This window comes from Aplidium turbinatum, chromosome 6, assembly GCF_918807975.1.
Source record: "Aplidium turbinatum chromosome 6, kaAplTurb1.1, whole genome shotgun sequence".
Taxonomy (NCBI): domain Eukaryota; kingdom Metazoa; phylum Chordata; class Ascidiacea; order Aplousobranchia; family Polyclinidae; genus Aplidium; species Aplidium turbinatum.
The window spans coordinates 23,532,855-23,559,573 of NC_137477.1; the positions used below are offsets into that span (position 1 = coordinate 23,532,855).

General features: G+C 36.9%; 1 protein-coding gene across 1 annotated transcript in view; it reads right to left on the bottom strand.

Moving 5' to 3' along the window:
* The window catches only part of LOC145772529 (voltage-dependent L-type calcium channel subunit alpha-1D-like), a 44,676-nt gene that overhangs the window by 4,685 nt on the left and 13,272 nt on the right, over window positions 1–26,719 (bottom strand). Inside the window, exons 11-31 of the mRNA XM_082584396.1 lie at window positions 26,170–26,420; window positions 25,599–25,664; window positions 24,581–24,757; window positions 23,546–23,683; window positions 22,835–22,993; window positions 22,058–22,176; window positions 21,155–21,284; window positions 20,681–20,818; window positions 17,658–17,859; window positions 17,356–17,514; window positions 10,520–10,630; window positions 10,134–10,217; window positions 9,905–10,027; window positions 8,199–8,356; window positions 7,900–8,059; window positions 6,619–6,746; window positions 4,526–4,725; window positions 4,043–4,144; window positions 1,187–1,329; window positions 977–1,093; window positions 384–508 (exon numbers count right to left, since the gene is read on the bottom strand). Coding sequence (XP_082440522.1) covers window positions 384–508; window positions 977–1,093; window positions 1,187–1,329; window positions 4,043–4,144; window positions 4,526–4,725; window positions 6,619–6,746; window positions 7,900–8,059; window positions 8,199–8,356; window positions 9,905–10,027; window positions 10,134–10,217; window positions 10,520–10,630; window positions 17,356–17,514; window positions 17,658–17,859; window positions 20,681–20,818; window positions 21,155–21,284; window positions 22,058–22,176; window positions 22,835–22,993; window positions 23,546–23,683; window positions 24,581–24,757; window positions 25,599–25,664; window positions 26,170–26,420 — 2,990 coding nt within the window. The remainder of the gene's footprint in view (window positions 1–383; window positions 509–976; window positions 1,094–1,186; window positions 1,330–4,042; window positions 4,145–4,525; window positions 4,726–6,618; window positions 6,747–7,899; window positions 8,060–8,198; window positions 8,357–9,904; window positions 10,028–10,133; window positions 10,218–10,519; window positions 10,631–17,355; window positions 17,515–17,657; window positions 17,860–20,680; window positions 20,819–21,154; window positions 21,285–22,057; window positions 22,177–22,834; window positions 22,994–23,545; window positions 23,684–24,580; window positions 24,758–25,598; window positions 25,665–26,169; window positions 26,421–26,719) is intronic.

The following is a 26,719-nucleotide window of genomic DNA, read 5'->3' on the forward strand; positions in this document are numbered from 1 at the left end:
AATGCAGCATTGAAGCATAAAATATTACAAAATAACATTGAAGCATTGAATTTTTTTGCTTAGTGAGACTTTTGGAAAGTTTTTTTTGCTTGACTAAGTGTTCAATATTAGGTCGAACAGACGATGTGGCAACTCTCAACTGCATACTAAGATTTTCATAAAACGCATAAAACATAGCCTAATGAAGGCATAGAACAGCTTTGAGATGTCTTTTGTCTTTAGTGCATGAGCGATTGTCAAATTGTTTTGCGGGCCGCACAAAATTCTTTGACGAGCAGCATGCGGCCCGCGGGCCACAGGTTCGTCACCTCCGATCTCAGTGCATGTCATTTGTCACACAAATTACTATTTGCAACACGAAACGCAAGGCTGTTTGTTGCAACCTGTTGACGAGGTTTCCAACAGCGTCAAGGGAAATTGTATCTTCGGTTTTATGCCTTTGTGGTAGTTTTGAAGAAGAATTAGTGTGAAGTTGTTCAGCAAGTTCATAGGTCAGGTTAGGTTGATTCTAGACAAATATTGCATCATAAAAAAGAGAAACATACAAGAGAAAAGTATGTGAGGCATGCTAGGTTTTAATTGCAAAAGTTTTGCGGATGATGTTGTTTTCATGACTGTCAAATACAGTAGGCCTAAGTCTAAGCATTGAGAGAACATCGTGGATAACAGCAAATCACTAGAAAAATTGAAAATAAACAATATTTACAAAATCTTATCTGTCTTCTAGAGCGACAACTAAAAAACTATAAGATTATTATTTTAATATATAATTAGGTCTACTAGATGATTTGCGGTTTCGCTAACTGTAAATGTTTTAAAGAAATGGTATCAAATTTAGTTATTCCAACTATATAACTAGGTACATAACAATTGAAATAAAAGTGACAAACTTGACATTCACAGCAAGCTGTATGTTACTCCATATAGTTTTGCTGTTCTTGAAATTGTAATAAGATGAGAGTTAAAATTTTCTAACCAGGGTAGCTTTATTATCAGATTGATCATCCAAATTAAGGTCTTCTTCTGGGCATAATTGACCAGACACCGCTTGCTTCAACTCTGGTACGCCATTGCAAATGGTACGTATCCCAGCCTAAATGTACAAAGTTACCATAATATAAAACCAGTTGCACCCAATCTGATGACACACAAAAGAAAGCTAATTTGATGATGACGCATTTCATACCTGCAGAATGGCCACGCTATTTAAAAGCATATTTTTGCTATTAGATTTTCCAAACACAGTGCTTTCTTTTCTTCGTTTAAACTTGCGAAAATAATCTTGAATGAGGTAAGTTGCGTAAAATTTTCCCACAGTTAGATCATCATCTGTTGAGAAAGTTTTTGTTACGGACATTTGGATGTTGCACACGCCCCGACTTTTTAAAAAATGGCATGACTTATTTTTGGCTTTGTGTTATTAAATGTTGATCATAAACCCAAAGTTTGAAAAAATTTCATCAACGTTTTCCCCACCCAGCACAGGTGCAATTTTTATGATCCATTTTGTAAAAAAATCAACGTTTTTGCCACTTGATGACACTATTCTAAAGTTATACAATACAAGAAACGTTCAAAACACACCTCATGTTTTTGCGCACAATTTACAAAAGAAAGTTGTTTTGATTGAATCTTTGGGTCTAGCCTAGAGTCTAGCCTATCTCTAGACTCTAGAGATATGGGCATATTAGTCGTCAATATTTGCTCGTTACTTTACGGCAAAAATATCTTGCAAGAGTAGCCTTTGAAACTAAATCAATTACGAGGCGGTTTGGAGGTGGATTTGGCAAGTCAAAACTATCTGACATCACAATTGGGCAAAGTCTTTCTTTTACATACGGTAATTTGTCCCATCTGACAGTAAATAGTGTTTTCAAAAATTTTGCAATCTCCAATGTTTTTTTTAAAAAGCCTGCCGTACAGTAGAAGAAAAGTAGTAGGCTATGCCGTTGGCAGAGCGACTGAGCTCTTTGAGAGTTTGCAATGACTCGGCTGAGAGGTAAGTGAAGCTTGTGACCATTTTTTTACATTTACCAAAGTTGAAAGAAAAATTCTTAAAATTTTGTCCAGGTCACAAAAAAGGAAGATTCCTAAAAATTAAAACGTCCCTGGAAATCTGATAGGGAAAAGTGGAGGCTATATCTTTGCTGCATTGTGGTTTGAACTGATGAAAGTAAAGTTATGTTACGGAAAAATAGTAGCCTACAATCAAATCACTTAAATTGATAAGCAAAACCTTTACACCATAAAAGGGAGCTATGCCAAATTTTGTTCGAATTAGTTGAGTAGTTGCCAAGATAAAGCCAATTACATTTTCGCCACTAATGGTAGTAAAGAGCGAAAAATGAGTATTAACATGTCCACATTTGTAGACCCAAAGGTCCAATCAGGACAATTTTTATGTAAATTGTGTAGAAAAACAAGGGGCGTTTTTTAATGTCCCTTTAATTATTTAACTTTAAAACAGCGTCTTCTAGTGGCAAAAAATTGATTTATTACAAATGCCCCTGTGGTTGGGGTAAAGATAGATAAAATTTTTCCGAACTTAGGATTTATGATCTCTATATTCATTAACACTAAACCAAAAAAGTCAAGCAAGTTTAGATTAGAATTTCAACTTCATGGGGTGTGTGCAACATCCTAAAGCAAATACGTCTTCTCAAAAACTAAATCCAATGACATTTATGAAGTTATATTCTATCAACATTTAGGCTATATAAAAACGATAGACATGAAACATCACTTGTTGTAAATACCAGATGACGGATGTGGCAATCGTCTGGGTGTGCAAGCGACGAAACGACAAGACCAAAGAAAGATGACTAAAATCTTAAAGCGTACCTTTAAGCGGCACAGGTAAAGCTTTATAACTCTTGATTATTAATTATTTTTAGTCAGTGTTGTACGCGTCAATGAAATAAATTGACGGCGTCAGCGTCAGCGCAAATTACCTAAAAACTTCACGGCGTAAAGTACTGCGTCAGCTCTTAAAAAAATTGACGACGTCAGCATCAGCGCTAATTTCTAGCGCTATTTTAGCCAGGGTTTCACAAAACGGAAGTATTTCAACCAAGTTTCGGCTAACAATAGCTATAAAGAGCATAGGTATTACGTTTTGAGACTGTATTGTAATTACAGTAGCTGCTTAGCTTATTAGTTATTTCCTTGTAGAAACACAAGTATTTCAAAACCTGCGTTTGGGACGCATGATGTCCTTTCCAAGTGAAAACATGCATTCCACGGCAGCACTGGATGGTATTGGTGTGTCATATTTCAAAAACAAGCCTTGAAAACGTTTACTCGAAAAAAGGTATCGCTGTTCCAAGCCTGCTGTGATGGATTAGCTTTAGCATAATTATATAAATCTTTTAACGAGGTCCACTGCACCAACATCGCTCTTTTCAGGGGCATAGAGCTCTTAAAATAAAGTATCTTCAACCTCCGCGATGACATTCATTGATTTTTCGCTTTATCTCTCTGATCCCTCGTTGTCGATACTGCTCACGATATTAGTGATCACCATTTGGCGAACTTCTTCCGCTTGTATTCCAGGTAGCCGCATTCCAACCAACGCGAAAGCCGGTAATTCGGATGAGTCGCGCTGGCCAGAATACATTGTGAAACGAGATTTTCAATGAAAACAAAAATGACGCATAGCGCGTGACGCAATCTGCAAAATAGTTGACGGCGCTATCACTTCCGTCAAATAAAAAATAAACTGACGGCGCTAGCCTCAGCGTCAACAAAACATTGACACAGTCAACGCACAACACTGTTTTTAGTGAATAGGACAGTTTAGGAGAAATAGCATTTTGGCTTTGAGAGAGACTTTGCACTGGCAGTGTCAGCGGATTCGAAATTGGTAGGCCTACAAGTGTGCAAAATTGCCAAGTAAACTGCAAAGAAAATCTTTCTATCCAGGGATAACAATTTTTTCAATTATATTGGACAAAGACATGAACTATTTTAACAGCTAAAGAAACAGAGAATTGCATTCTTGGTGAGTGTAAACTGAAGTCTAACCACTCAGCTTATGTCTTACTTCGAGCTGGCGGAATAATTTCATCTAGAAGTTTCGAACTGGTCTGTTTCCATACTTTCATTATCACATTCCTAAGCTCTCTATTGGCAACGCCGATTGGCCCTAAATTGAAAAGTTGTTAAACTGGATTCAAGTAGGCCTACCACCTTTCTTATGAAAAGTGGCCCAATACATTTAATTAGTATTTTTTGTCTCAGGCAGTGTGTCCATAATTAGTGCAGCAGCTTAGAAGGCATAGGCCCTGGGTAATTCTTAAAGATATATCATGGAAATCAATTTGGCAATTTGTAAAAAGTGTTTTTTTTTAATTTGTTGATTTGGATGTGGACAGCTTTGTCTGATGCAAATAACTAATAATAATAATAAGTTCCATATTCGCACCCGAAACAGGCTCACTTTGCAAATTGATGATTGTCGTTGTTTCTCCATTAGCTGCTGTTTAGCCTACTTAAAATAAACTACCAATAGGTTACATCAACCAACCGTTAGTTTTGAAACCAAGCGAGGTTCTGATGAGAGCAAACAGTGTGGCGTGGAAGGTAACTGTCCCGTCGCTATTGAGAGGCATGTTCATGGCCACTAGTTTGCGACAGGCTGTCCTCTGTGGACAGAGGGATCCAAACCCCAACGGGGGCTGTATGCTTCTGAGGATTTTTACCACATCCATATGCTTCATTCGACCTCTGGTGGAACATTTCAAGTTAAAGACAAAACGTTGTTTTACTTTGTATCGGTTTTGACAACAATGTCCACAAATGAACACTATTAATAAGTTACAACTGTTATGGGCTGGAAAGCTTACAAATACCCCTCAGTTGGTTTTCGTGAATATCAAAATAACAATTTTAGCCTAATATTTGGCAAATCACAATTCGACAAGTAGGCTATAAACTGAATCACATTTTTATTCTTTCTTCGAATAAACTTTCTTCATCAGTTCAATGGTCGAAGGGCCATGTCTTTATTACCCTCGAGACAGTGGAAGCAGCTCGTTACTAACCGTCTTTTCATACTTTTAAATAAAAAAATTACATTTGAGATATAAAAATCTTTTTTTAATTTGATAAACTCAAACAATAAAAACCCTTTAACTTATTTAAAATCAATGTGGTTTGAATTTACTGAATCATTATGTTTGATGAGAAAATAGGAATTGTGATAAAAAATTTGCTGCTTTGTCGCTAGCCTACTCTCAGTGAACTCTTTTGTTTAGTCTACAATTGTCACAAATTACATAACTGATCAAAAGAACCAAATTTTCAAAAACAAAAGTTAAAATCGATAGACAATCATCAAATTTAAAGTGAAAAAAATATTTGAAACAATTTTAAGATATTAACGTCTATCCTTTAAAGCAGGGTTTCCCAAACTGTGGTCCGCGGACCATTGGTGGTCCGCGACGATTGCACTGGTGGTCCGTGGCGATATGACAAGAAATTAAAAAGTCACACATATACGTGGTAAAGTACGTACCCTGTCAAAGATAATTGCCGCAGTTCTTTACAACTTAAATGATTTCCTTAATATTGATACAGAGTTTATTTTCTCTGACGTTACACAACATTTGGAATTGCTTTCTGCACATTTCAAGAAGTAATTTTTAAAAGAGTCATATGAGAATTTTGGCTGGACTTTAAACACTTTTGTTGTTACAAAGACTGATCTGTCAGGACGCGAAGAAGAAGAAGAAGAATTAGCCGAATTATCATCTGATCGAACTTTAATGCTTAGTTTCAATCAAACAACTATTGCATCTTTCTGGTTGAGTGTTGTGTAAGAAACCCATTGCTATCGCAAAAGGCAACTAAAATTTTATTGCCTTTTGCCACGACCTACATGTGTGACTCGTGTGAGACAGCATTTACAACTCTTGCCAACATGAAGACAAAATACAGGCCCAGACTTTCCGTGGACCCTGACTTACGAGTTTGCCTTTCACAAATTACTTTGAGAATTGATGACTTAATGCAATAAGAAGCAATCCCATCCGTCCCATTGATGTTGTCAGTTTGTTAAATAAACAAAATTCGGTTTTATTCATTTTTATCTTTGTATTGGGGGTCCGCGAATAAACAGATTCACAAATAGTGGTCCGTGAGCCAAAACAGTTTGGAAAACCCTGCTTTAAAGTACGTGTTAAATTGAAGAGAGGGAGACATTATTTATGGTCTATGTTAAAGAAGGACCTTTAGTGCAAACTAGTACACGTTAAAATTATTTGGATTTGAACCAGTCAATTCATAATGGGTAGACGTTAATATCTTAAAACTGTTTCAAATATTTTTTTCACTATATTTAGATGCTTTAAGTATCTGCTTTACGTGGATCCCTTGTGGACTTAACGCCCATTCAAGGTTAAAAAGTGTCGCAAACCCCCCTCTTTTTTAATTTGATTAAATTTAAAGTTGTGAAAAATTGAACACGAAGAACTCGAACTCAGATTTGTAAATAGTTTTAAAAATTCGAACTCGAATGTAAATCGAGTTTGCAATCTCGGAACGCTAGAAGTGCTTATCAAGGTTTAGAACTTAAAATTTAATACGAATTAGGACAAAAAGTTGTGTTGAAAAGCTTACGTCGCGTTTGGGTCGTAAAGGGCCCACTTGATAACGAATTGGTCCAGATGATGCGAACCAAGGATAGACCAGTCTCTCGTCAAATAATCAAAATTGTTCATGATAACCGCTACAAATAAGTTGATGATCTAGAAAAATAGATTTTTGGATTAGGCTACCAACTTAAATTTTTGGAGCTGGTTAACCCTATTCGGACTGACGGGTTGACGGGTTCCACCTGTACTTGAAGCTTTCATGGATTGCATAAAAGCTACTGGCTCAAATTAACTGAAGGTTTATGACTTTTCCTAAAAACTATTTATCTTTGGTTTAGTAATAAAATGACATTTTTGTGTAGAATAGTTTTTTAGTTATCAGCAGATTTTGACACTCTACCCCCAAAATTTTCTGCAAAACTAGTAAAAACTTAATCAGCGTGAAATTGAAGAGGGATTAGCTCCACCGCTGGATTTTGCATCAGCGGTTGTCGGAAGAAAGTAGGTCATGTCAAGAAAGTATAACTGGACCGTGCGTGCCTTTAACGAAGCGATTAGCGATTTTAAGGAGATTATAGCAAAGACATCAGACAAATTTAAAAAAAATTGACTACTATTAGCAAAAAAACAATAGCAAAAAACTGGTAGAATATGTGTGTCTACTTAAATTTTTTCAAGTTTGTCAATAATTTTGCTCTAACTTTGCGAAAAAAGCAACCTCGTACGGTAACGTTTTTATATCAAAATTCATTAGAAAATGAAAGTGTGGATGGAATAAGTCCACACTTCAGGCCTTTAGCTGCCAAAACTAGCTTGGTCCAAATAGGGTTAAACTTGAATACAAACAATAAGTAGACTTTGTGACGCTTGAAATATAAGATTTCTTTTATGCACACGTTTCTTTGGAGACTACGTGACCAAGAATTGAATCCTTCAGTCTAAAAGTTTCGACTCGCTTGTAGGCAGCACACACACTGCATCGTTTTTTGGTAGAAACGTAATGAAATGCTTTGAAGTGGACACAAAGACTCGGCTCTTTGCATTCTTTTTATTTCCCCATCAGGTATAACCTTGGTTAAACTAAAAAAGTTGGCGAGGTTAAAATTAGGCTACCTGAAAAATGTAACAATTCACGACTAAATCACATAGTCCTACTTCTTGTATATCTTTTGATTTAATCAAATCTTTCTTTGGCAAGAGTGCCTTGTTTAAAAAGAGAATGCAATCTTTCATCGGTTCTATTGTGTTCATGAGCTGCAGCGCAAAGATATTTAGTTTCTTAAATACAATTCCAAAACTAACTCACCAAATAAGCACAAATCATATAAAATGTTATAAAGTAGGCATAAGCAAAATTGCTTCCACACTTCTGTTTTTCTGTCTCCAGCCAATCAGATCTGGCATCACATTCTTTCCCAGAAGTCGTTGCCAGCATGACCTGCTGCCATGATTCTCCGGTAGCACATCTAAATGAATTCCGAACTGTGACAAATTCTGTTTGAATTTCATTTTTTTAGAGCCATTAGGCTAACTTTTATTTACAATAAAGATTTAAAAAAAATTGCAAATATTTTCAAATTAATTTGTTCAAATCAAAGAGATAACCTGAAGAGCAACATAATGGAATGCATGAATGTCTGAAAATTATTGTTTCTGTTGATTTGCTCTCCGTCTAAGGGCTTCACTTTTCCAAACATTTGCATTCCAATCACGGCGTAGATGAAGAAGAGAAGGACAATAAGCAAAGCAACGTAGGGGAGAGCCTGAAAATAAAGTTACAAAATCTGCAATTATGATATTTAACAACAAAATCATGGAAACGTTGGATATAATTTCTCGATTAATTATGAATGAAGAAAAATTTTTATCGTTAGAATCATCAAGCCTGTTCTCATTCTTACGAGCAATCCTTTAGTTTCACAAGCGCTACTTGTAGACAATTTGAACCTCTGACTGCTCTGACCTACATAATCTAGTTACCGAAGTTGATAGTTTTTTCGTGCTTGCATCTGAAATGCTGTGTCTATGACCATCTCTGTTCATTTGTATTTTCGATGTAACCTAAGTCTATTGTTGATGCCGTTCGTTTTGAGGAGTGACGTCCTTAGCAACTTTTTCAGTGTAAATCTTTTATGAAGAAAAACATTTCTTTAAGTAAACTAATTTGGTTTAGATATTGTTTTACACCAATTGTCATGCTAGTACAATCGTCCTCGTATGAGTCTCTGGGGCCGAGGGCCTATCCTTTTTTCACCCAAGATGCACAATGTTTCCGGAGTAAGGTGGAAGGCTACTAGAGAGCATCTGGTCTTTTATTTCATCATCTAAGACACGCAGAGCTTCCACTCCATTAGGTGGCTTGAAGATGGTGCAATCGTTGATGATGTGGTCTGTGGTCTGTTCCTCAGCACCACGTTCACAAATAGAGGAAGAAGCCATTCCTCTTTGGTGCATGGTCGAGCGGAAAAGCTCGACGTCCGTATGGAGACGGTTGAGGCGCACCCACGCCTGTCTGTGTAGGGTCAGGCCGGTGAAACGGGTGTCGGCATCGGGGATGAACAAATAGAGTCTGGTGGTGCTATCCACTGAGAGTTCTATTTATGGTCCGCCTAATCAGCCGCAGAGATGTATTGTCCATCAGCTTCTTCGATCAGAACTTGAGGGGCTGGCACGAATGGGTGTCTTGATTTCAGTCAACAGGAGTGCTCTCTTGGGGGAGCAGAGATCTTGGAATGGAAAAAATGGTTGGGCTCCAATGCCCGTCGACCGAGAGACAAAATGGTTTCTTCGCAGCGAAGCTCAAGGGGTTGCATGCCAGCAAGAATGGGAAGATTGTCCACTGGTGTGAGACGCAGGCACCCGGTTACTGAGCGCAGAGCGCTGTTGGTGGCAGTAAGCACTGCAGCACCAATCAGGTGCACAGTACTATTCTAAGGGTAGACAAGGGCGAGGGATGCTATACGCAAAGTGTCAGCTCTCGCTCCTAAGCTGAAGTCTGCCAAGCGCTTTAGCAGCGCAGCGCGAATTGAGAGTTTCTTGGACAGTGACATCAAATGACGGCGATACGTGAGCGATCTATCTAATGTCACCCCGAGGTATTTTGGTTCGGACTGAAAAACAGTAATTTTCCGTTGTTCAGGACATTCAGCTCACAATGAGCTCCCCGGTTATGTAGATGGAAAGCTGCTATCACAGTTTTGGTTTCGCTGAGTTTTAGTCGTCATTTCTGAAGATACACTGAGAGGGTTTTTATGGCAGTGCAATACATACTTGTACAATAATGATTAATTATAAAAAAAGAATAGACATACCTGAAATGATTTCATAAATGTCCATAGCAATGTTCTTATTCCTTCATTTTTACTCAACACCTTGACAAGTCTCAGCACACGAAATAAGCGAAAGAAGTTCAATCGGAATGAATTATCTGATCCCTGTTCAATTTTTTCAAAGAAATGCGTTAAAAGTTCCATACTTGCAATCAGCTTCCTACTGCAGCATGTAGTGTTTTATTAACACACGCTATGTATGCTCACTTACCGGTAACAGCAGCACAATCACATCTATGATACTTCCCACCACTACAAAAAAGTCGAAAACGTTCCACAAGTCTCGAATATAGGCCTGTGATAGATGTAAAGTTTAGTGGATTGGCAAGTTAAGCTTTTAATAGTTAAGTTTCTACATCGCTCAGTAACGTAATTACCCATACCACTACACATGATCCAGAAAAGGCAATGCACCATGCATTGGAGTACACTGCATACTTCATCAGTTTAATCGATTAGTTAAAATATTGTTTAGATAAAAAGTGTTTGTATTAAATGCTCTTTCGTATTTTTTAAAGAAGAAAGCGGCAAGGTATTATCTGCTAACTCTAACTGGGTGTGCTTTGTTTGACTAATTTTATCCAACATCTAGTTTACCTTTGGCTTAAAAGCGATAAGCTTGATCACAAATTCCAACGTGAACAATGAAGTAAAAAACCAATTGAAAATATCAAGGTAATAAGTCAGATCATCGGATTGTTGATGGTGCTATGAAAAAGCATTGGACTTTAGTAAAACTAATGTAAAACTAAGCATCGTGAAGAACCCATATAAATAATAAAGCTTTGGTAGAGAGCTTGCTTTGTTGAACCATAGACAGAAAAAACAAAGCAACTGTAGCGGGTTTAACATATTTCATTACAAAGAGATATAACATAATTAAAAAATCAACTTAAACATTTTCAACGCGTACTTGTGTCCTCAGCAAGAATTACTTAAATCAGCAATATAAATAAAATGTAAATTGTAAGATAAATCTGACTATGCACTATAACTATAACGACACTCCGGATTTGAAAATTTGGGAAAGTTTCAAAATTGAGACTGGACAGTCGATATTTCGAAACCTGCGTCAATCTGAACATTTTCCCGGAAAAATGGAGATCTGGGTATTGTTGAAATGCGTTATCAAGATGTGAAAAAACGAACTCTTCCTCTCTCTTTTCTGAAAAAACTTGTCTGATCTCTTTGCTTACCGATCGCCATAAGCAGGTGGTGACACAAACTCTTAAAAAAAAACAAAAAAACACAAAAAACTCACGAATTTACGGCGACGACAAAGACAAATAAGCCCAAGCTGCATTATCCATCTAAGCCGAAAAGTCTTAAGCCTATAAGAGGAGAACGCCCTACGCTACGGCTTAGACCACTACATCCTGCCAAAGAAAGTAAAACTTGACGATGTAAAATGCAATGTAGAGCAGCTGGTAGCATCAATAAAGCGAAAGACAGATGTTCCCATCGATGACGACACTGAAGACCATGTCAAGTTTCTCGTCCGACGCTGTATGTCTGATACCCACCGTGTGTGCTCTTCATTCTACACGACAAAACAAAGCTCTTCACCTCACCTTGAACAACCTTTCAAAAAAACCAGATTAAGGTATGCAAGTTTGATAAGTGTAAAGGCATAGCAATACTGGACACTAAAGACTATTTTGAAAAACTGGGCAAAAATGTTAATGATAATACAAAACTTATTATAATTGATGACAATAAAAAAGTGGACCCAATTATTTCTAAGAATGGGTCAATTCAATACTACATTCGAAATTATCTAAAAGAATTTGATCAAGATGTGGCAAAATCTTTTTTTCCAACCGAAAGCTATCCTGGCAAATTCATTGGATTAATAAAAGTGCACAAGCCAGGCAATTCTGCGAGACCAGTCGTTTCTATGAATGGCACTCCGGAATACAATCTGGCTAAATTTTTAGACAAAATTATAAAACCGTACATACCTAATAACTACATGTTTAATTCAACTAATCAATTTATGGAAAGGCTAAAAGATTTTAATTGTCCACCCGATAGTCGCATGGTGAGTTTTGATATTGTGTCTCTGTTTACTAACGTACCTCTGAAAGAAACTATTATAATAATTCAATTTTGGTAAAGAGGTGACTTTCTTCAACCATAAACAGATGAAACCAAGCAACCACACGGCATTTAACATAATATTATAATAATTCAATTTTGGTAAAGAGGTGACTTTCTTCAACCATAAACAGATGAAACCAAGCAACCACACGGCATTTTACATAATATATTAAACTGAACATAAATTATAAACTACGAACATTTTCGGCCGTAGGCTACACATGTTAGCCCTTTTCAAGTAACGAAAAAATAACTGATTTTACATCTACATTGAAATAAATAACTGATCTACTGAATATAAACTACCCAGGTAGCAACAGTCGACGTGCAGCTGGCGTCATCAGGGCGGCAAACTATACGAACGTTTTCGGCCATACACATGTTAGCCCTTCTCAAGTAACGAAAAAATAACTGATTTTACATCTACATTGAAATAAAGATAGATCAGTTATTTATTTCAATGTAGATGTAAAATCAGTTATTTCATGACTGATAAACCAAAGGACACGCCTGAAGAAGCAGATTTTAGTTATTTTATTAATGTAGCCTACCCTTTTTAGAAAAAGATTAAACAAGTTTTGCAAAAAATCTAGCTAAACTTATAAAAAAAAATTTCGTGTTACATTTATCCTGTATTTCAAAATTTAAAGTACACCAATATTTCCAACTGAAGTCGCCTACCTCCTTTGCTCTCGAATGTTCTTGAATGTTGTATGTCCTCTGCTCTTGAATGTTGTGTATGTGTATACAGTAAGTTTAGTTGTTTGTGTGACGCAAACCAGACATACATTGGTATGTCAACCAGGCATTTGTTGACAAGGGCCGGGGAGCACTTAAACCCAAACTTAATAATCAAAAATGCAATTAAAGAGCATATTGCCTCTTGTGTAACGTGCACTGACAATATCTCGATCGACCAATTTAAAATCATCTCTTGAGGCAGATCTGAATTTCAGACTAAGATCATGGAAGCCTTAACCCTTTATGTAGCACTCTTATACCTAGTCAATGAAAAAAATATGTTTTTGCGAATTCGATATTAGTTGAAGATGTGGATAGCTTTTTTACATTTTTTTTAGAATTTGTTTGTTTCTTTTTTATATTACGAGTTGTTGCCATATGGCTACATTGCGAGATTTTGTCGTAATGTATACCCACATTTGAAAAAACAAAAGTAATTACTACCTGCCAGAAACTTGTCTCACTTCTTTCAGAAATTGCCAACACAAATAATATTATTTTTCTTGTTTATTTGCAAACTCATTTGTGGGGGGCATTCGATAGCATTGTTCAAAACAATATGGGTATCCACTACCCTCCAAATAAAATAAAAAATTTTCATGCAATTCGAATTGATTTTTTTATATACAGTAAATAGAGACGACTATATTTTTAGGTGAAACAAATGTTGTTTTCAAAAAAAGCACTCGAAAGGTATTGGTTTGAACACATGTAATGCGTCATAAGTTAAACTAGCCATGGTCCATCCCTGAAAAAAACTGATGCAAGGTCACACAATTTCATGAGTGTTCTTTGACTGAGCGAAAGTCCAGAAAACAATTCCTTTGATTTGTCCAACACAGCACCACCTCGCATTTGCTGCACTTCATTCTTGACCATCCGCTAGTTCAGTTTCGGCATCTTCCTTTGTCGGTGTGGATCGGCCAGTGGGCTACTTCATCGAAACGAACATCTTCTTGCGGCCGCATAGCCATAGGCCTCCTGATTTTGTTTGGTATTGCCAAGCTACTTGAAGATGGGCGACCTCTTTTTTGTGCTCGGTCTTTAAGGAATAAACTTGCAGCAATTTCATGCCTGAATTGTTTCAATGGTTTTTTGTATCTTTCATCGAGTATGGTGGCATCGCGACGTGCTAATAGCCAGGCATTGCAGATACAAACATCCAGGATATGAGCAAATATACGAAGATAATATCGCTTGGCTTTGAACGGTGTTCGATAAAGTGATATCAGCATATCTCCAAGATCTACTCCACCCATGTGCTTGTTGTAATGTTTTATTACAGCTGGTATACGCACATCTACAGAGGTTTTCTGTTTTTTTATCATACCTGTTGGCGGTGCTAAGAGGCTGAACAGTAGTGAACACCCATGAATGAGCTGGCCATAGTGACAATTTTGCTGTCAACCCACTTCACAACTGTCAGTCCTGTTCTTTCGTCAGTCTGGCAGTCATATGATCCACGGCCTTCTTTTTTCAGCACCTTCTCGCTTTTTAGTTTACAATCTCGTAACCGGTTACTTCTCATTGTGCCAAGAGTCTCTAATTTTTTTGACTTTAGATACTCCATCAATTCCAAGGAGCTAAAAAAATTGTCAAAGAATACCGCAGAGTGTAGTCCATCAGGAATTGTCTTGCAAAGTACAGTGACAAATTGAGCTGATTTGCTTAGTTTTTGTTCTTCCTCTTCAAAGTTCACATTCCAAAACGTGGATGAGCCAGCATATGGAAGGAAATCGTATACAATTCCAGAAACACCGGCTCTAACAAAAAATTTGAACCCCCACTATTTTGGTTTGTTTTTTATGTACTGTCGCAAATTACCAGCTCGTTCACTTTTATATGGAATCATGGCCTCATCTACAGAATAATCCAACTCTGGTTCAATTTTCAAAATATTTTGTCGCACTGCATCTAAAATTGGTCTGACTTTGGCATATCGATCCTCTGGGTTGAGCACTGAGTTGTCGGTGAAATGAATGTGCCTACGAATTTGTTCAAATCGCTTCAAACCCATGCGTCCTGCAACATCATCCAGTCGAGAAAGTTCATTCCAGTAATCACGATATGCTGTAAATTTATACACGCCCATTTTGATCAACATACCTAAAAATGTTTTCATTTCCATAGCATTTGTATTGATGGAAGTACCATTACACTGTACAGAGTACAAATTTGTTTGCTCGACTATCATCGCAATTATGTCATCTCCAAACAAATTGCTAAAATAGTGCATTGAATCAAAGACCTTTTTTGGAACGCTATGCTGTATATTGATATCCGATCTGTCTACGATGTCATGGTCATTAGATGTCCAAAAATATTGGTTCCAATTTGACCTCCGGTTGCCACCTTGATTGTTGGTGGAGTGTGATCTATCACCTGTCGATGTGCTGGGTTGTGGTTCTACATCATTATCACTACTATCCTCTTCACTTTCTGAAACATTATCATTAGCTATAAGACTATCGACCGGTGGAATGAACTCTTCATCCTCTGATATTGTCATCGGAAACATCTCCTGGTGGTGGAATAACAGTAGAAATTGTTCTTCTTTTGTAGAAAATATTTGTTGGCAATGGCATGTTCTAGAATAAAAATATATTGCAATGAATGAGAAAATTGATATGAGATATTGAGGTACACGAAGCAGGAGCATCGTTTAAACACTCATTCAACAAACTTATGAAAAGGGAAGTAACGACCTAGAATCTTTAGCAGATCAAAATCTCTATCTTTCATAAATAGGCTGAGGTCTTTACAAAACAAACCGATGATGAAATGATAATTTTTGCCACTGAATGCACTTTAGCCAAAGCATTTTTTGTCATTTTCATTGCAAATAATTCCACGATGTCACGCCTATTGTGTCACATGGCCCTCTTTATATACCTCGACATTTCGAATTCTAGCAAAAAAAGCTTTTGTATACCTCAATAATGCTTTTCACTTAGAAAAGTTTTTGTAGATGAAAAATTTGCAAACTTTACAAAAAGACCATTGTTGCCAATTGGCTACATAACATTTCCAAACAAAGTGCATTTTTATTACATCTAACGTGTTAGGTTCACTCAAAAACTATGATTATGGCACGCTTTAATGCAACTCAAATAATCAATAACAACATTTACTCACCTTCAGTGCTTTATTGAAACCTTTAAAAATTGATAAAAACAAACAGCTAAATTAGACTACAAGCTTGTACCACGAGCCGGTGACAGAAACGAACTGAAATGAAAGCGTAATGGCGGACTTGGCGGGAAACTGTGTATGCGTCATGTAGCCATATGTCAACTTTGTCCGTTTCAGGCAAAAACTTTGACTTGGAAGAAAAAGAATTAATGAAGCGTGTCAATTAATATAATGTAGCCATATGGCAACAAAGCACATAAAGGGTTAAGAATCAAACGTAACAATCCGCCTCTCAACCGGCAGTTATTCGCCTGTGGCTCTTGTGTGTGTTCTAATTGTTTGTCACATGCCTGTACTTTACACCTCATGTGATCTGTTTCCTGCCCTAATATTTACTTGTAATCATTTTTGTATCCCTTGTTCAGTTTGTGATTTTCAGTCCGGAATGTCGGTACAGTTATAGTGCATAGTCAGATTTATCTTATTATTTTGATTTTATGTATATTGCTGATTTAAGTAATTCCTGATGAAGACACAAGTACGTGTCGAAAATGTTTGAGTTGATTTATTAATTATGTTATATCTCTTTGTAATAAAATTTGTTTATCCGCTAAAGTCACTTTGTTTTGTCTGTCTATAACCCATATAAACGTTCCACAATTTTTTAAAGCAAAAATACACTGAAGCTCACCGGAACAAGTCGATAGCCCACGCCCACCTGCTGACCAAAGCATTGTGGGCATCAATGGTATAACTCCAGGCTTGTGTTAAGAAAGCAAGCTTTAAAGTTGTAAGTGTCGATTGGCCACTTTTTAATATTTTTTAGAGGCGAAATATCAGTAATAATAGGTTGCACACACACTTTTAAATTTTGGTTATAGGAGAGGATTACTCTCCCAAACAGCTACACTTTTATTTGACAAAGGTTTAATTGGAGTCAGCCTAGCATTGGAACAAAGGGTAAGGAACAGTCGGACTGAGTCTTGTCAGTCAGTCAGTCAGTCAGTCAGTCAGTCAGTCAGTCAGTCAGTCAGTCAGTCAGTCAGTCAGTCAGTCAGTCAGTCAGTCAGTCAGTCAGTCAGTCAGTCAGTCAGTCAGTCAGTCAGTCAGTCAGTCAGTCAGTCAGTCAGTCAGTCAGTCAGTCAGTCAGTCAGTCAGTCAGTCAGTCAGTCAGTCAGTCAGTCAGTCAGTCAGTCAGTCAGTCAGTCAGTCAGTCAGTCAGTCAGTCAGTCAGTCAGTCAGTCAGTCAGTCAGTCAGTCAGTCAGTCAGTCAGTCAGTCAGTCAGTCAGTCAGTCAGTCAGTCAGTCAGTCAGTCAGTCAGTCAGTCAGTCAGTCAGTCAGTCAGTCTCTCATAACGTGTGCTGTAATATACGGAGTAATAACCTGCACAACGTAACCAACCAATCTTTGGCCATTTCGATTCAACAAGAAAAAATTAGATCTGTCTGATTGAACTTACTTGCACAGCCAAGCTCAGTGTATTCAATTGAATGAGTGCCAACATGAAGTACTCAAAGTAGACGGAATTGACAACGAACCAAGCTTTGTACTGCCAAGGGTTTTTTGGTATGTATCGTTGTACTGGTTTAGCGTTCAAGACAAATTCCACACATTGCCGCTGTACCGTAAAAACATGATTGTTTCAAAATCTCAATTATTCTATGTTATATTTTGATTAAATTTTGTGGATCACATCAGGTATCAGTTTTGTATTTACGCTATGCAATCACAATTACGCTTACATAATAGTTTTATATTCACCTCGTTTTTACTCAGCTCGCAGTTCTTATACTCCTTCTCCCCTTGCTCTTGAAAGGTCACAATAACAAATCCAACAAAAATGTTCATCATAAAAAATGCAATCACGACAATATACGCGACGTAAAACACGGCGACAGCAGGCCGAGCACCATACTTAGGGCCATGTTCTTTTTCCCAAGAATCGATGGATTTGTAAAGAAGACTGAACATTAAAACAAGTTGTCACAGGTTAGTTGCTGCTTTCTGTGTTTGTGACGTTCAAGAATAGTTTTAAAACATAACCTGTCATTAAAAATCCATGAAGACAAAATGCAACGGACCAGTTTCCAGTTCTGGCAAACAATGCCTCAAAGGAGTCAAAGCTGATCTCAAGTTAATCTGTAGCAGCTCAGAACAAATCAGCGTCTTGCAAAAGATTAAAGTTATTGTAAAATACAGTACATTGGAAAATTTTCTGTCTCACATACAGGTATTGGAACATAGGGTAAAGGGTAATACAGAGGTGCTCATTCGCCATTTTGAAAGTAGCGCGCTACCGCTACAATATGCCAAAAGAGCTGCACTACCGCTACCAGTCAATAAATAGTAACGTGTTTTGAATCAATAGTAGCGCGTGCTACCACTACTTCTACGCGCTACTTTTGTCTTAATCTGACAGCTCTATTCAAGTACCGTACCTTGTGAAGTCAAAATGACCTTGAAAACGAACATCACTTTTCAGTACCGCATTTGTAGGCTATACACTGCCACTTCAGCGTCGATGTGAAAAAATGTTCCAAGTGATATTTTATTCTTTTGCGTCTTTTTAAAACACAAGCATTTCAAAATGTGAGTCACAGAGTCCTGCCGGCTTTAGCTTCAGAACGTCTTTTCAACCGAGCAAAGTCTCTCCATCGGACAGAAGCACGGAAGAAATGGGGGTGTTGTACTTTATAAAGAGGCGTTTTAACTTGATATTCAGGAAGCTCGAGGACTTTGCTTCTATCCGAAAAAAGCCTTCACAAGAGAATTTTCTTTTCGTACCAGCGTTTTATGGGATGGCCCCAACGCACTAAAACATTCATCCTCAGAATCATGACTGATGTCACTATTGGCTTTATACCTAGTTTGCATCACTCTAAAAACTAGCTTTCTACACGACCGAAACTTTGAAACCAATAGCTAATTGGAAGCCACTTTAACATGAAGAAATTCAGCCATTGCCACTGAAAGCTCGAACCAATCAGAACGGCTCGGGTTCCAAATAGCGACTGTCAGAACAGCGACTGTCAATAGAGCGACTACACGACAGCGATTCATTTAAAACAGCGACTGTCAACAGAGCGACTACACGACAGCGATTCATTTAAAACAGCGACTGTCAATAGAGCGACTACACGACAGCGATTCATCAAAAACAGCGACTGCCACAACAGCGACCTCACTTCTTTTATTTAATCCAAGGCTTACGCGCACACGCACTCTTTCACCCCCTCCACACATACCTTCCATCCCCCACACCTCTCTACACACGTATGCACGCACAAATAGGCAAACACTGCGTAGTGAAAGATTGAAACCAAAAGGGACTTTAAAACAACATTTTATTTGGACTATCCATTGAAGTCACATGATTTAAAAAGAAATAGGCTAGTCAAGCCAAACAACAGAAAGTCGTCAAGCCTTGCAATAAAATTCAGGGTCTAGAAAAAGATTGAAACCAAAAGGGACTTTAAAACAACCAAAAGTCTTGCAATAAAAATCAAGCCACGTTTATTTCTAAATTGTGAGCAAGGGCTCGAAGGAACTGCCGCAGATCATACTGGCCTCGATTTTGCTGTACAACAGTGATTCGTGTGTTCATTGTCACGTATACCAGCTCAGTGGTCGAATGGTTTCGCCTTCGGCTCAGGTGCTGGTAGATCTGAGATCGATTCCAGGTCGGGTCAAACCGAAGACTTTAAAAACGGTACCGATTGTGTTCTTTCTTGCATAGCGCAGTGAGAATGAGTCGGGTAATAATGTGATAACATCGTAAACCTGATACAAATTAAAAATGAGCCCTGTCGCTAAAAGACCTTAGCTGTTGTAGAGCGACAATAAAAAAAACCATAACATAACATTGTCACGTATCTTTTCATTCGCTGAGTCAGGTCTCTGCCTTGTAGTAGCTGGGTTCGGTTTAAAGTGTTAAGTCGCTATCATAACAGTCGCTGTTTTAATGCAGTCGCCATTATGACAGTCGCTGTTTTGACAGTCGCTCACTTCATTACGTCGCTATTATGAAGTCGCCATTATGACAGTCGCTGTTTTGACAGTCGCTATCCGGCCTGGATGCCATCAGAACATGTTATAAGAGGCTACCGTCCAATTGCGACCTTTCTACCACTCAGCCAGTGAGTTAATTCTTGTTTCGAGCTTTATTTGATAGTTGCAGAAGCAAAAAGAGTAGCCTAATAGTAGGGGTGGTAATCGAACCCATGTTATGAAAATGACCACTTTCTAGCCCTAACCCCTAAGCCAACCAGCTGACAGAGAATCCATCACTTTATTGGCTTTGTATCATCTTCTTTTCGCCCTTTGTTACGTTACGGAAAACGTAGCTTAGGCTATGATTGGGTCGAGTTTTCAGTGGCAATGGCTGATTTTTTTCTTGTTGAAGTGGCTACTTAGCCAGTTTGACCATGCCAGTGTTTCTCCAAAATATCTAAGTTATAGAAACAAATCTTTTTCTTTTCACTTAAAATAGGAAAGTAGTGGGTAGCGGTACTCCGAATGAAGCAAATGTAGCGCCTCTCGGCTACATTGGAAAAAAGTAGCTCCGTTACTGCAACCGCTACTCTAACAAAAATGTAGCGTCGCTAATGTAATTTATGTAATAATAAACTAAAATAGAAAGGTAATGCACATGATTTGTTGTAGATTAACCGCATTTCAATAATAACATAAACGGCTAATCAGAGTTTAACCGGCAAATTTACAGTAGTTTTATGCAGTATTTATATGTTCTTTTTACGACAAAATCGTTTAAAAAGCTTGCTTACTCAGGCCAGCCTTCGAATGTTGCAACGACAAATAGTGTAAGCATTGCAGACCAAACGTTGTCGTAGTGGAACTCGTTATTCAGCCATTCTCTCTCCTGCAGCCTAACCCCATCGATACCACGCACGTAATACGAACCTCTGAAAAGCATTGTCAAAAATCCGAGTTTTGTTAAAATCTGAAACATTTTTATTCAAGTAAAACTGCAAGAGCATCAGCAACAGTAAAAAACTAAAGAGTAGCTGCTAATCAGGCCGGGTAAGAGAAAAATATTCGATTAGAATACAACATGACTCCGTATTTGGTAACCATCTATCAGAAGAAACATCTCTATGGCAACATGTGCTAATTGTCTTTTTGTTAAGAACTGATTGAACTTGGAAGAAACCATTGTAAAGGCGCGCAGAAAAATGCACACTAAATGATATAATATAATCCACTAAAAAAGAATCCTTTCCTAATGAACGTCAACGTACCTGCACTCTTCTTTTGTTGATTTTGTTGAATCATTGCAAAAGTGTAACCTTCCTTTAAAAAGTTTTACACCAATACAAGCAAACATGAACTGAAGCAATGTAGTTATGATGATGATATTTCCAATTGTGCCTGATAAAATGAAGCCAATGAGTTTTGTCGAATGGCGTTAATAAAAGTACTATTGTGGTTCTGTACCAAAAGCTAATTAGGGTACAATCCATGATTTCAAAGGTGTTTATTAGTTTAAAGTTAGCGAGAATTAATCCAAATTATTACCGGTTTTGTAACCCAAGATCTCCAACCGTTTGTTTTCCATCTGGATTAACTTAGTCTTAAAAACGAATGGAATAAGATCAAGCAATGGTAGTTTAACTCAAAGGGTGTGCACTAGCTCTAACTAACATAGCAAGGGGTGCGCAATAGAGTACTGAGTACTTGAACAACAGATTCTAAGGACAACTTTCCACTGATAACACAATTTACAGCACAAAACAATTACACTACACTGCAAACGGGGTCTTCATACTGTTAACTCAGGTGATCGAGACACATTCTCAGTCAAGGCATCCAGTAAATGTTTGATCAACCAACCCTAACCAGACGTCTCAGTCACGTAAGAGACATTCCCACAGAGTGTTCAATTGATGATGAACCAAAAAGGCCAATTATAAAGCGTCGTGCATATTGCCCGAATGTGATTGATTTAATATCAATATCCTATGACCAAAATTTTGTTACAATTTTTTTTCAAATATTCTATTTATTGTTGAAAATGACTCTACTTTGATATAAGCTGTTGGTTTCCTATCTTGTTACACTATCTAATTAGTTTAATCAATTATAAATATGTTTTCCATGAAGGAGTAATAAAGTAAACAGCATAATCTGTCCTTGCAACTCACTTATAGCGACAATGACACACTGCACAACGTGTTTTAGCCCCTTGGCTCTGTTAATTGCACGAAGTGGTCGCAGAACCCGGCAAACGCGAAGAATCTTCAACACCGAAAAACTTTCCGAACTATAAAAACATATATGAAGAAATCACGAACATTAGTTTTCACATCAGCCATAAAACTAAACTTTAGACTTTAGAGCAATAAAACAGAGTAACCTTAGCGGGTTTAACATACTTTTTTACACACAAAAAATGTAACATAATTAAAATAAACTCAAACGTTTTCGACACGTACGTTGAAAACGTTTGTCGAAAACGTACGTGTCGAAAACGTTTGAGTTTATTTAAATTATGTTATATTTTTTGTGTGTAAAAAAGTATGTTGAACCCGCTAAGGTTACTCTGTTTTATTTCTCTTAGTTCAACAAAGCAATCTCTCTACCAAAGCTTTATCAAAACTAAACTTCTCTTCGAAGCAAACTGACTTAAGAAAAATTTTTATTGTTAAACCAGACATGTCGAAGAAACTGTATTGTTGCATCTGATTAAAGCTACTTTGTCACTTTCAGTTTGAGTGGTAAAAATTCAATTTAAATAGACGAAAAAGAAGCTATCTTCGTGTCTTGTCAGGGTACAGATGTGTTCCCGAATGCCAAAGGTCTTTGTCCTCTCTGCTTCCTTTCGAATGTCAGACATTTAAGTTGCGTTTGTACATTGATACTACAGCAACAATAAAAAAAAAAGTCGAAATAATTTTACATTATCCACAAAAACAACTTACTGTGCTATCATCGATGCCAGAGACGCAGCAACAACAAAAAGATCAAGAATGTTGAATTTATTTCTGCAAAATGATTCTTTGTGGCATACCACACCGTAAGCTATCATTTTAATGAGGACTTCAACAGCAAATATCCCAGTAAATATGTAGTCAAAATATCTGAAAAATCAAGTCGGCCATAAAAAGCACACGAGTTTAAATCTGAATGCTATACTACTTGTCCTATCAAAGAAATCAATTGAAACACAAAGCAAAGGAACGGTAGAACACACCAGTTAAATAAGGAAGCTTGAATTGTAAAACAAGAGAAGCATGTCAATTTGACAATGGTACTCTCACTTCTGTTAGGGTCCCACTTGGTGGAGAAAAAAATCTTTATTTATCAAATAGATCTTTCAAACTGAACATCGTAACTGCTTTCTATCTAAGGATGGTACAGTCAGATTACAACATTTGATTCCGGCTCCAAAACAGTTCAAAATTCTTTCATACAACTCTGACTACACAGCAAACTATTAGCTCTAAGTCTAATGCAATGCTGAGAGTAACTTGTATGGCATGGTGAGAAATGGCGCCTAACCCAAATTTATTTTATGTTTAAATCAATACAAAAAATTAGCTTATTAGCAGTTTAGAAACAAAATCTGATAAAGCAAGCACAACATAATTTGGTATTAACTAGATCTTTGTTTGCTTATTCTACGAACTTACTGAAGAATTTCGTTGCCGAACGTCTCACTATCCACAGGGTCTTCACAGGCCAATGCAATGCTACTCAGCAAAATGCTGGCAAAAATAATATTTTTGAAAATGCTGTCGTTTGCAAGCTTGAAACACGCCACGCGGAATCTAAATAGGTAATCAGAGCTTTAAAACACAGTGCAAAAACAAGCAGCAATACGGTATTTTGAAATCATTGTGCAATTGTTGTTTTTTCCCTAGTTTGGTAAGTGTTTGTGGGAAAACGCTGAAATACGAAGACAGTCGGTGGCAATGAATACAACTTTTAATTTTACACAAGATGCTACCGGTTTAATGGTCCACAAATCACCACGTTTGCTAAGTAATTTAGTTAGCCCATTACTTTCTAGATGTAATCCACGTTACGTGCACTGAAACATCAACTAAAATTTTTTTTTAATTATTCTACAATAACTAAGTAAAGATATATTCATAAGGGAAATTAACCCTTAACTTTCGGTAATTTGATTATAGATGCAAGTTCAGCGCAACTTTGTCATTGCAAGACCAGTGATGCATGATGCTTACATTAAAATCTAGCAACTTTGGGTTCTTAAAATTTGCTCAAGCAGCATTCTCAACTCAGTGGATTTGTTGTGGTTAAAAAGTCGTGCCTTGTTATGCAAATGAGCAAAAATGGTTACAAATTGTGATAACTTCTTGACCGCGTAATTATTTGTGACCGCTACACCAGCAAACGATTCTTTTTGAAGTGGGACGAATTGTTTGTAAAATATTGTATTGCAAAGCACTGTAGCTTTCTTTAAAGCAAAGAATTCAACAAGCAATTTTTGATTGATACTTAAATTCCTGGATGATTTACTCTGTAATTCCCTCAAATCACAATAGCCTACTGTACATTGCTTTCTGTATGTTGCACCATAAACGGTTGCACGCAGCCTCTTACTCAACAATAAAGCTCGTAAAGGTAATCACAATGAGTGATTTGACTAAAAAATTTCAGTCTAATAGGTAGTTTTAAATAAAAACTAACATTTAATTTACTTGTTTCTTGGAGAAAAGAAAATGAACGAGTTGGCTTGTGGTATTTTCTTTGCTTTGTTAGTTGTGTTAGATTGGGCCATTACAGGTGGCCTTGGACTAACTGGAACTTCGGGTATTGACTCAGTTTCGCTTTCCGGTGGATATAAAATTGTTTCCGATGCTGTCGTTGAGTTTACCCTGCAACGAAGCATTTATAAAAAAAACTAAGAAAAATTGCTAAGTTCTTGAATGGAAAGCAGGTTTTGATAACCTGTAAACATTAAAATTATTTCAATCGATTAAATTCTGCATCTTTGAAATACGTTTGTGCTGAAGTAGATATTTACAGAAAGTGCAGTTTCAAGATCATTACTAAGTAAGCTATACCAGGCTATGTATGTGGTGTCCACAACGAGACTGATAGAGCCACAAATAAAAAAAAAATGAACAAAGCAACGCACAATGCAAATAAAAATCAGTTGGATAAATGAACTGCGTTGATTGATTTGTTGAACAATTTTTTATTTTCAATCCAGAAATAACTTTTTTATTTTCAAACCAGAAATAACTCTTTGCAAGTTTAAATGCAGCAAGCACGCATATTGCAGAGAGTCAAATTATTGAAAAATCACTGTAAGTGAAATCGATGTTTAAACTGCTAATGGTTGTGTTGCCTGAAACAATGTTGCCAGTAAACTATTTTGCATCTGTCAATGATAGATGATAGACTATCATGCACAACAGAATAGAGAATTGAAGTAGCCCTTTCTCTCTACACTAGACTATACATAGATAACATTACAAAAAAGCAATGGTCGTTTGAGCTTGTCATTTGTTTGGCTAGCAGAAATAACATACAGTTGAGCTTAGAGAGCTTAAAATTACGGAGTCGTTATAGCCTACTGTAGCCTACAGTATGTCAGGCTCACAAGCTGTTTATGCATCACAACAAGCTCAGAAGTCACAATGACTTTAATTACCGCAGTATAGTTAGTAAAATGAATGATTTTCTCACTGGCCTAGCGTTTGTATGACATACCTTGCACCTGCATCGCTTGTTGGATTTGTTGCATTTTCAGCACTTGGAGCTTTCATGAAAAGTTTTCTGGCGATAGGATTTACAGATTTGTAAATAATGCAATTTAAAAGTTACTGGATGTGTTTTTAATCCTACATTTTTCAGCATATATCTAGGATGTTTTAACCTTTTTTCTTGCGGACTATGTTTGGCAAGGCGAACATAGTGGGTTCATAAAGTCTTGAGAAAAACTTTTAAAAACTAGCCTCAGTAGAGTAAAATAATTTGTACATTTAACATCAAGATAAAAAGTCTTTCTTCATACTCTGGTGACGTAAATCAACAACCTTAAAAGGTGAAGTCAAATAGTAGGATGTTAACCAAGTTAATGTAAACAATCAAACCTGTAAGATTTTATTTTAGTTTGTATTATTTTAAATATGACTTGTAGTTTTCTTCAAATGGAGTATGTTTGTCTTTAATTTAAATACGGATGTAGCCATCTTTGTGGCGATACAATTGCTTTTTTCAATTTTATTTTTTTTTAAACTGTAAAGAGGAGAAATCATGTTAATTTTTTTAAATATGTAACCTCAGTTTCTTTAATCGTGATGTTTTCTTTCTCTTTTCAAGTTCCTTCTTTTCACTTTCAGCCGCGTTTAAACTCTGTGCATCAGCCAAGTTGTCGACAGCAATGGCAAGAAAAACATTGAGGAGAATGTAGTTTCCACAAATAAAGAGAATGACAAAATACACTGATATGATCAAACCAATACTATTTGCTCCTCCATAAGCTTGAATCCCATTGTACATCACGACGTTCCAATCTTCTCCTGTTAAAATCTGTTAAAGGAATAATCAGGATTGTTAAACAATTGAACCAGAGGGAAAATAAAGGAGCATAAGAAAATGGAAGCGGTGAGAGACTGTTGTCGCAGAAAAAACGCAATCGAGCGTCATGAAAAGTAAAGATGTATGCAGGTGACTCTAAGTTGAATTACTAATTACAAATCAAGAACAAAATTACAGAAAAAATTTCAAACATTGTTTGCGTTTAAAAACATTTTACAAAAAAACAGGGAGTCAAAATAAAGTTTTCTTAATTTTGCGTGCTAGGTTTCAATCATAACCTGGTGTAGCCT